The sequence below is a fragment of the Sinocyclocheilus grahami genome, unplaced genomic scaffold, assembly GCF_001515645.1.
Source record: "Sinocyclocheilus grahami isolate Dianchi unplaced genomic scaffold, SAMN03320097.WGS_v1.1 scaffold132.1, whole genome shotgun sequence".
Taxonomy (NCBI): Eukaryota; Metazoa; Chordata; class Actinopteri; order Cypriniformes; family Cyprinidae; genus Sinocyclocheilus; species Sinocyclocheilus grahami.
Genome location: NW_015505311.1, coordinates 2,285,255 through 2,296,566, shown reverse-complemented (window position 1 = coordinate 2,296,566; position 11,312 = coordinate 2,285,255). Strand labels below are relative to the sequence as shown.

Sequence of the window (11,312 nt, the reverse complement as noted above, 5' to 3'; positions counted from 1 at the left end):
AGTTATATTTTGTTGTAAGCTGCTTAGAATTTTCTTTAAAGGGATAGGTTACCCCGAAATGAAAATTCTGTTATCATTTACTCACCCCAATGTCATTCCAAACCTATATGACTGACTTTCTTCTATGGAACAGAAAAAAGAAAAGGAAGAATGCATCATTCAGGACAGCTTTGTGAAATGGATCAAGTGAAAAGATCGCAGTGAAAAGACGAAACATATAAATCAGACATGAATATAGTGGATGGGATATCCTTCAAAACTGTGGTCCAAGGATTTTGAAAACATGGGGGTGTGTAAACAGCGACTAAAGTGTCATTCTTTTAATTAGTTATTATTCCATAATATGTACTGAGTGAATAATCATTCTGTGGTGATTTAAAGTAAATCTAAATTTTCAGGAAAAGTAAAGCAAAGTCCACAATAATGTAACTAATAATTACTCTGTTAGCTGAAAATTTAAACAGATTTTCAGATGTTTGTGTGGCTGGAAAACATTCTCACATGTGTGCTACCGTAGTGATATGTATTTAAAAACATTTTTGCAAGGATGTGAAAATTTGTCAATAAATGAGGTATGTAATTTATTACAAGGTCATGCTCATTTAGCACTACAAGTTTCAGTTGAATGTTAGCATACTTTAACCTTAGCACTCAACTTCTAACTGGCTGCCAAGATAATCACTTGCACACTTTTAATGCCAAAAATCACATCACGGATTTCATAATTTTTTTGTATCATTCTTGTAGCTCAAACAGAAGCACATGAACTGATAAAATGTATAGACCTACCTTGAATGTACTGCAAGTCGCATAAATCAATTTAGCCAAAAAGAGCATTGGTGTTTGTCTCATTAAAGGGATAGTTACCCAAAAATGAAAATTCTGCAATCAGCAGATTAAAGAAATGCATACAGGTTTGGAACAACCTCAGGGTGAGTAAATTATGACAATTTTTTTTTTTTTGGGTGAACTATTCCTTCAAATGTTAACATTTGACTCACTGAATCGGTTATCATTTGGAAACTTACCAAACAGATGAGTTTCACCTCATTACAGTATTTCATTACACTTGTCTGTTATTATAATTGTGCAAGCAGTCACACAAATATTTAGAGATTTTTTAAAACAATTTAGTCACAAAGGAACATACAAAAATGATCAACAACAAAATCAACAATGACAAGAGTAGAATCTGTTAGCAAAATCACTAAAATGTAGTGCAACAATATATATAGATATTTATATAACATTTTCAACAAAAATTAAAGAGTAAATCTGCACACTCATGTAAACAAATCAAACTCTGCAAAAATAAACACTTACTGGTCACGTCTGCATTTCACAGAATAGGTACAGGTACTAGTATATCTATTACTATACTGTATATCTGTATCTTCATGAAGAGTGCAGTGCAAGGAGTTCATTTCAGCTGGAAACAAGCCTATGAGATTGGTCAGCCGGTATATTTACATCGCATTAGACTTTCTGAATAAATGGGAAAAAATTGTACCTTTAAATAGTACAACAGCTTGTCACCTGGGCAGTACCCTTAAATGGACAACTTTGTACCTTATTTACCCCTTACCCCTATTAAAGGTTCTAGTATTACATTAAGGGTACATATTACTACTCTAAGGTACTAATGTGTATTTATTTCAGCTAGATAAGGTATAATGTTGTCCCAGTGACAAGCTGCTGTACATGTTTTAAATGTACCATTTTTGCACATTTTTTTCTGAAAGTATAAATATTAAGTTAATCACAGCGATTCTATTTGATGAGTATTTACATTCACTAGCATTTTTTAGTCGTCAAAACTGTAATCTCTGCCTGTACTACTCTACTCGGTAATGTTGAAGGTCTTTATAACAAGGAAGAATATATTAATGCAGCTATACAACCACAGACAGGTACAAATAATGAGCAGTGATGCCTGATTTAAAAAAAAGCATCAACAAAAGTAATATAAGGATTGTTAGAAATCTCAAAAATACCTGTAATATTGCATTGTGTCAGATGTTTGAGCATTTTTAGTTAGTAAGCAAAGAATAATTTGGTGCCTACGCTGTATTTGAGGGTGCAGATACACAGTAAGACATGCTGAATGCTACAGGAGGAAGAAAAGGAAGACAAAGGTTTGGTCAAACCCTGGGACACAAACATTATTTTAAAAAAAACATCCAGTGAATAATATCCACGGAAAAGCAATAAACTACACTGACAGAACAATCAATTCATTGATGAGTCAGTCTATTGCACGTTCCAATAATATGTGACGTTAAAGTGTACTAAAATGCACCATCTAAAAAAAGATCAGCTTTTGCTTTTCCATTGTCTTTGAACCCTTCCAAATGTGTCAGTGTGGAGTTTTCATTTACTTTTTTTTTTTGCTCATACCTTAAATTTGAGGTGCCAGGTCAGGGTACAATTTTCAACATAGCTAAAAGTTGCTGTTCCTTCATATAATGAAAAAAAAAAATAGTTTTATAAGTTATAACAACAGAGCACACTGTCAAGTGAGGCACTTACACTTTCTGTCAGCAATTCAGCCACAGTCTCGTTCTAACTGCAATGCTTCAACATATTTTTGTGACACCAGAGTGATGTCAGAGTCAATTCGTAGTGCAAAAATGGCCTGTTTCAGCAGTTACTGATTGTGCAACGACTGACAATGAAATATTTATTTGTCTATGCCTTTTCTATTTGTGCAGTGTTTAGGAAGCAGATACCCATTAGGAATGCAGACAAATTGAGTTTGAAATTAGTTTAGAGAATATATATATATATATATATATTTATATATATACAGTGGGGCAAAAAAGTATTTAGTCAGCCACCAATTGTGCAAGTTCTCCCGAAAAGTGTCCAAGTTACACTTCACCCCAAAATCAAAAGGAATAATAATAATTTTTATTATTATTACTACTTTTTTTTTTTGCATTGATTTTGGGGTGAAATATGACTTGGATGGGTTTCCTGACAGGTCTTCATCCTTTTGGACAGAGCATCACACTATTAACATCTTTTCTCCTTATTCTTGTCTCTTACACTTCATCTCTACCTCCTCCTCATTCATCTCTCCTATTACGAGTAGCTGTGCAGCGGTTCACTGATTTTCATGCAGGCCCAGTGAAGAGCTCTGACCAAAGTGCTCAGCACCAGGAGAATGAAAAATACCCAGGATGCATAAATGCCCTTATATTTAGGTGCCTTCCCCCAGGAGCCAGCCTACAAAGAGAGAAACAGAACAGAGAAAAGAAGGATTCCTGGTATTCTGAAATGATGATGCTCTTTGAAATAAAGAACTCTAAAATTATTTTATTCTTACAATCAATCCTGCAGTTGTTATGATGAAGATCAAGCACAACAGGAAACATATTAAACTCCGCTTTCTAGGGTACCTCTGGCCAATCGATGAACTATATGGATGAAAAGAATGGAACTACATGTTATTATTCTACTTGTAGTGTATGTAACTTTGTGGTACTAAATAGAGGAAGGTCTATTGATAGTATTTAACATACACTTTTCTGCAGTGTGGACAGCGAGCCAATGTCCGATCTGTAAATTCTGTCCACTAAATCAACAACAGAGAGACACTGTCACAGCTACAGTATTAAGGCTATTATTAAGGCAAATTAATTGATAAAGAGCTCTGAAATATTGTAAATGTACATGAATATGAGAAGTTCTTACTAGAAAAGTGTTTCCACAGTGGCCACAGGAAACTCTGGCACCACTAGGCTGAGGATTCGGACTCCCAGCACCAGGATGAACTGGACCTAAATTGATAATTCGCTTACTAATTCGCACACACACACACACACACACACACACACACACACACACACACACACACATTAAATAACACTATTTCTGGAAACCTAATAAGAAAAAAACCTATCAACATCATTGCACAACAACCTTTGAGCATCCAATCATATCTCATTACCTTGTTTTAAAAATGTTTGCAATAAAATTCTATTAAGGCACTTACTTCTGGTATAAACTGTAATTATCTTCAGACTTTATTGGTCTAAGTCCACCGATAAAACTTACCATGTTTTTGAATATACAGTATGTTACTGTTCAAAACTTGAACAGTAGTTGTGATACATACAAATTTTCAATCTTTGAAAGAAGTCTAATATACTGATTTGGTGCTCAAGTCTTATTATTATAAATGAAAACAGTTATGCTGCTTATTATTTTTGTGGAAAACGGATACATTTTTCAGAATTCTTTGTTGAATAAAATACTCAGAAGTACAGCATTTAATATATCTATATATATACAAACCCAATTCCAAAAAAGTTGGGACACTGTACAAATTGTGAGTAAAAAAGGAATGGAATAATTTACAAATCTCATACACTTATATTTTATTCACAATAGAATATAGATAACACATCAAATGTTGAAAGTGAGACATTTTGAAATGTCATGCCAAATATTGGCTCATTTTGGATTTCATGAGAGCTACACATTCCAAAAAAGTTGGGACAGGTAGCAATAAGAGGCCGGAAAAGTTAAATGTACATATAAGGAACAGCTGGAAGACCAATTTGCAACTTATTAGGTCAATTGGCAACATGATTGGGTATAAAAAGAGCCTCTCAGAGTGGCAGTGTCTCTCAGAAGTCAAGATGGGCAGAGGATCACCAATGCCCCCAATGCTGCGGCGAAAAATAGTGGAGCAATATCAGAAAAGAGTTTCTCAGAGAAAAATTGCAAAGAGTTTGAAGTTATCATCATCTACAGTGCATAATATCATCCAAAGATTCAGAGAATCTGGAACAATCTCTGTGCGTAAGGGTCAAGGCCGGAAAACCATACTGGATGCCCGTGATCTTCGGGCCCTTAGACGGCACTGCATCACATACAGGAATGCTACTGTAATGGAAATCACAACATGGGCTCAGGAATACTTCCAGAAAACATTGTCGGTGAACCCAATCCACCGTGCCATTCGCCGTTGCCGGCTAAAACTCTATAGTAAAAAAACTCATTTTAGAAGAAATTTTCAGATGGTACTTAGAGGCTTTTGCATCTGAACTCTTCATATATATATTTATATTTATATATAATGGTTGTGTAGTAATAACTCAGCTTCATAGTATATATCTGATACCATCAATGATCCGTGGCATGTTCCTAATACTTTGTTGTAAGGCTTATGAAGGACGGTAAAGTCTCTCACCAGTAAGGTCGAGGGCAGGCGATCCTCTGCGAGGTGACTTTGCAGATGAGAAGACAGTTACATGGACACCTCACATACTTCTTTCCTGCTGGAGCATTCTTTATGGGCTAGATAAAACAGGAAGTGAGGTCACAGTCTGAACTTTCTCTTAAATTTCAGTTTTCAGCACCTCGCTAAAATCGATCACAAAATTATTACACGTCTGATAAATGGAATCCTAAATGAATGTGCTTGTTAACTCACTGTAGCTTCATTGCAGACACCGCATTTGACCACATGCTGGTGGATTTTGCCCTCCACGCTAATAAGCGACTGACACACTCTGCAGCTGATGACAGAAGCACTGCCACTCTCCGGAAAACCCAGCGGGGAGTACGGTGGAGGAGCCTCTCCCAGCATTGACACGGGAGGAGCTGATGGGAACGCTGAGAAATCTGGGATGGAGAGAGAACAGGAGAGAGGATGTAAGCAGGTGGCAGAGAGAGAAAGTGAGGGGAAAAAGACTGTCTTTCCAATATTATTAACCCTCTATTGCATGCATTATCAAATCAATGTTTTAAAAAAATGGACATAAAATGGACCTCATTACTAATATTATTAAAATAAATATTTGTATGTCACCTGTGACAGTGAAAATAAATATTTTTTATTTTTTTTTATTTCAATATTTGCATTAAATCATTTTTTTCTCGCAATTAAAAGTCAAAATTGTTAAGTGAAAATTTACAATTATTTTTTTTCTTTTTTATTTCATGGCAGAAACAAGCTTCCATACAAACAGATAAGAACAGTGCTATTAAACCTTTTTTTTTTTTTTACACAACATTAGTGTAATATGCTAATAGATTTATGCTAACATCTGACAGAAATGGCCTCCAAACATTACAAAAATATTATGCAAATATAAACATTTTTTTTAAATAAAAAAAATCAACATAAATAAATGGTTTATTCAACATCATCCCTTCATTACTAATCATATTAACTTTTAAAGTAATTCAATTAGTTTTATTGCCATCTTATATGCATTGAGCAAAATGAAGAAAATGACTTTGTTAACCAGAGCAATATTGTGTAGATAGTTAAGCAGTTAACATTTTTACAAGTAGCCAACACTTTTAACTTGAACATTAGCTCAAGCTGGGTCAGAGTAAATATTACTTAAACTAATAAAGTGATAAGAGTGAGGGCAAAAATCACGATTCCTTCAGTCATGTGATTTAGGTGTACCGTCTATCTGCCACTGATCTGTTTGTAGTGTGCTCTGGATCTGCAGATTACAGATTACGGCAAGTAAAATCACATGATCAAGATATGCACAGACATACTGTGCTCTAAATAAAAGTTATAAATAAATAACGGGGTTCTAAATAGTGCTCTGCCAACCTAGACAGCATGTGAGTCTGGCCATCACAGGCGCGTTCGAACGCTCCAATCTTACTGAATCGAATCCGCCTACGATGCCCAAAAATGCAGTGTAGGTAGAAAGCTCAAAGGGCTTTCTGTCAGTCCCGATCAGGTTTGACTCACTCTGTGGTTTGCTCGGAGGTCGATAGGTCTCATCTCCCGGTGACAGCCCGTTCATTCCATCGCGACTGTCCAATAGCAAAGGCGATCGCTCACCGTCAGCCATGCCGTAAACGAGCGCAAGTCCGAAACAAAATCTCGCTGTGGACGTAGCGTTTGCTGCTGGTAAATGTTGTTGCGGAGAGCAAAAGTGATGCGTGAAAGTAAAGCTCCAAGAAGCGTCACATGATCACATGATTTTTGCTACCAGGAAGTCGACAACAAAAATAACAACACAAGCACGTGACCACGGAATGGTCCAGTAAGCGACGAGCTCAAAAGGATTGAAAAATGAATATGATCTCTTTTTAATGAGCTCTCATTCATTTAGGTGTGCTGTGCTTCGAGTGAAATATTAATGTTCACAACTCCCTATACACGCCTTTCTAAAAGCTGCCCGTATTAGAGAATGTCATACATTATGAGCAAACTAAACTACCCTTTTATTAGTCACGTTATTTTATATTCTATAATACATATAACGCGGTGTTATTACCACAATAGGTACATTTTTTTTAATAAGAGATAAATTATTAAAAATATATAGTAAATAAAAAGTACTACCTTAAACCTTCTATATATACATACATACATACACACAAACATATTGTAGATTTCTTGAATAATAAAACAACAATCTACATTTAACACTACTGGTTTATTTCCACTCAAACTTGTAATTTTCAAGCGAAAAAGCCAGAATATGAAAAGATGTCTTTTACTTCACATAAGTCTGAGCAGCATTTAGACAAACAAAATCCAGATAAATTACAATAAATATCAATGTAAACATTATCAGTATACATGTTCATCTGTTATGTACACACAACCCTCAAGCTGTCCCCAAAACAGCAAAAACATTAATATATCAAACAAAACAAAAACAAGCACTTCAACAAAAGTAGTCCAGCACCCTGAAAATGCAATACTTATTTTTGTATTGAATTTACAATCCTTGTCCCTTTTATTAGTCACGTTATTTTATATTCTATAATACATATAACGCGGTGTTATTACCACAATAGGTACATTTTTTTTAATAAGAGATAAATTATTAAAAATATATAGTAAATAAAAAGTACTACCTTAAACCTTCTATATATACATACATACACACAAACATATTGTAGATTTCTTGAATAATAAAACAACAATCTACATTTAACACTACTGGTTTATTTCCACTCAAACTTGTAATTTTCAAGCGAAAAAGCCAGAATATGAAAAGATGTCTTTTACTTCACATAAGTCTGAGCAGCATTTAGACAAACAAAATCCAGATAAATTACAATAAATATCAATGTAAACATTATCAGTATACATGTTCATCTGTTATGTACACACAACCCTCAAGCTGTCCCCAAAACAGCAAAAACATTAATATATCAAACAAAACAAAAACAAGCACTTCAACAAAAGTAGTCCAGCACCCTGAAAATGCAATACTTATTTTTGTATTGAATTTACAATCCTTGTCAAATGGAGTACAGTCCATGTGCTTAAACACACAATGAATGTGTCCTATTGCATTTACCTGACCTTGTGAGTGTGTGCTCACATCCCGGTGTATGCCAATCAATGGTTAAGCAACAAAATGCATGCTGGTTACTAGTATACAAGTAAATGTATACTAGAAAATCCACTAATACTCAAGAGTTAATATTACATTTAAAAATCCAAATCAATGTCCTGGGTTAGCTGTATGAAGAGAAATAATTGAGATGAACAGAGAAAGGAAAAAGATCCAGGTTTGTAGAAGTATCTTGTAAAGTGACGTGTGACCAAATATGGTGTCCCATACTTGGAAGTATCTTGTAACAGAATATTGTTACAAGTAGGGCTGGGTGTCTTGTCGTTTGTTACCAAATTTCGATACCTAAGGGGTTAATCTCATCAAAGTCAGTGAACTAATAAGCATGCAGCATGCTTTATGTGCCTAAATCAGTGATTGGCTCTGGCGAGGCATCAAGGAAAACACGTTACATGACCATTCATACACACTGTAGCATCATGCTACATAAGACAATTTATAAAATTGATACTATGCTTTTACTCAAAACTCACTTTAAACCACCATCAATTATTTTTTAATAACTTCCGATTGCGATCTAATGAGGGTTTTGGTCATATAATGTGGCAGAAATATTTTATTTGTAGCCTTTTATATCAAGCTAATCGCCTCACCTGCTTAGCATTTTTCATGTAAAAATCACACTGTATTGTTATAAAAATCTAATGCAAATCACATACTGTCGAAATCGCATATCGAAGTCAAGGTATCGGTATTGATAATGTTTGAACGATACCCAGCCCTATAGTTACAAGACTGTGTGAGAAACAGTAAGCAGAAGTCAGTATACAAAAACTCTCACACAGCAGCCCTTCTCCTTCATCATAGCTGAAATTTGCACCTTAGTAACGTAATATTCAGTGTTCCAAACACGATGCGATACTGATGAAACGTTCAGTGTTACACATTGTAATCAGGAAGTGCTGAATAACTGATGCCGCCAACAGAAGGAGGGGAGGAATGGAGCGGGAACAACCAACATATTATAGAACCTGTAAATATAAGAGAAATACAAGCAGACATAAAAATGATCATTCTATACTTTCATTACATTCTACATCATTCTGTTCAATTATCATTCTATATATTTTTTTATCAAATAAATGCAGCCGTGACAAATATAAGAGACTCTGAAAAACATTTACAAAAATACACATTTTTGTTTTGTTTTAAATAACATAAAACATTATTTCTCAATTTGTAACAGTGACAGTGATACAATTCTAACACGCTCGCAGGATAAAAACAGATGCTGTAAATAGTTAAACTCACCACGTCCAAAAACCTCCCTCAGCAAAGCCATTTTTGGCTTTCTTGTGTGTGTAATGTGTGTCGGGTGGGTGTTGTTGGGTTTGTCTTTCATTGGTCTGTTCCTCGTCTGTTCAATGGGCATCTCATCTGTTATAATGGACACCAGCTTGGGACAAAACAACAGAGACAGAAGATGACAGATCAACACATGCACAAAACATTTACATTTAAACAACTACATGAATAAAATTTACATAAATAAGATTTTCCTAAAGGAAAAAATATTAGTGTTCAGAAAAATGAAAGAAGTTTTAGACAAGCTTAAGATTATACTTTAGTTTAAAAAGAGCCACTCTGCACCAATCACGTCATTCATTCTATCATTCTGTCAACAGTGCAATGAGAATCAACACACAACATTATCATTGCAATTTAAAGGTGGCTAAAGATGTTTAATAAAGAAAAATCATAATTCAGAATTCAAATAAAAAAGTAAAAAGACGACCAGTAGCAATCCAATATGAAATATTATAATTATGTCATTGCTGTTGGTTAGACTTCCACTGCTGAATATTCCTACATTTCCTTAAAAAGTATTGTGCTAAGAAAAAAATTATTTAAAAGGAATCTGTTACCAACATTCTTCAAACTATCTTCTTTTGTGTTCCACACAGGTGAGAAGGTAAGTTTCATTTTGGGTGAATGATCCCTGTTTGTCTTATTACTTTTAATGAAGATGATTATGTGCCGAGCGTCGACAACTTACTTTCAGTTTCATTTGCGGTAGTTTGCTTGCTGAAGAGATACTCAGCTTCTCATCTGTGGCGATGTGTGTTGCATTAGCGCTATCATATCTGGCTATGACATGTCATATAGCCTATAACACGTTCTCACACATTTTGGGAGGAGCAAAATTTACATATGTAGTTTCAACAACCAGATGCATTTACACTTGTCCAGTTTTGTCTGGAATGCGTCCCAGACCACCTCCTGAAGTGGTTTGAGAGATCAGATTCAAATCTGTCTCGAAAGCATTTCGGAGGGCATTTACACCTGGTCTTTTCACAATCGGATAGCTATCCGTTCAGAGAAAACGCATGAAGTGACCAGGTGTAAACAGGCCCACTGTTACAATGAATGCAAGTACAATACTGTGACTGTATGAAAAAGTTTTTTCAACTTAGACTATAATGTTAACATATGGTTCAAAATTAGAAGCTATATAATGTTGAAGCATACCTGATCATAAAATATCACCAAGACAAAAACTCCAAAAAGTATTGACTCCACCAGCAGAATGAGATAATGTGCCCTGTGGAACAAATGGCCAAGAACAGTGTTATATTTTAGACTAACATATACAGTACCTCAGAAGGTATTTGTGACTTACACAATGAGATGTTTGCTGGGAGCTTCTTCTTCTTCATCTCCATCTCCCTCTATTTCACTCCTTATTCTCCACACCCATGCTGACACCACCAGCGCCATGGAATACAAGCTGGCCATGCCTACAGAGATACACAGAAACAACATGGCATTAGAGGAGAGAAATGGAAAATAATAAAAAATATATAACAATACCACATAGTAGGGCTGCACGATAAATTGAAATGGAGTCGAAATTTGGGTGAACAATTCTTTTAAAATGCAAACATACATTTTTTTTTGTGTAACTTGTCAGTGAACTACGGCTCTGTGTAATAAATACTGCTCCATCTGAAAGCA

At 35.0% G+C, this 11,312-nt stretch overlaps 1 protein-coding gene across 1 annotated transcript; it reads right to left on the bottom strand.

Annotated features, from left to right (window-relative positions):
* Window positions 1-2,871: 2,871 nt before the first annotated feature.
* LOC107590777 (phosphatidylinositol-4,5-bisphosphate 4-phosphatase 1b) lies at window positions 2,872-6,996 on the bottom strand. Its single transcript, XM_016279683.1, has 7 exons — window positions 6,731-6,996; window positions 5,444-5,634; window positions 5,201-5,307; window positions 3,697-3,802; window positions 3,525-3,577; window positions 3,329-3,419; window positions 2,872-3,228 (listed from the first exon to the last, which is right to left on the bottom strand). The coding sequence occupies exons 1-7, from the start codon at window positions 6,831-6,833 to the stop codon at window positions 3,085-3,087; spliced, it is 795 nt and encodes a 264-aa protein (XP_016135169.1). The 5' UTR covers window positions 6,834-6,996; the 3' UTR covers window positions 2,872-3,084.
* Between the last annotated feature and the right edge of the window lie 4,316 nt (window positions 6,997-11,312).

What these genes read in the sequence shown, in the direction of transcription:
- LOC107590777 (XM_016279683.1), bottom strand. Translation starts at nt 6,833, where the DNA reads ATGGCTGACGGTGAGCGATCGCCTTTGCTATTGGACAGTCGCGATGGA. An exon ending in GCCTGCCCTCGACCTTACTG is followed by an intron (nt 3,803 to 5,200) that starts GTGAGAGACTTT and finishes TGTGCGAATTAG; the next exon opens with TAAGCGAATTATCAATTTAG. An exon ending in TGTCCACACTGCAGAAAAGT is followed by an intron (nt 3,420 to 3,524) that starts GTATGTTAAATA and finishes TCATCCATATAG; the next exon opens with TTCATCGATTGGCCAGAGGT.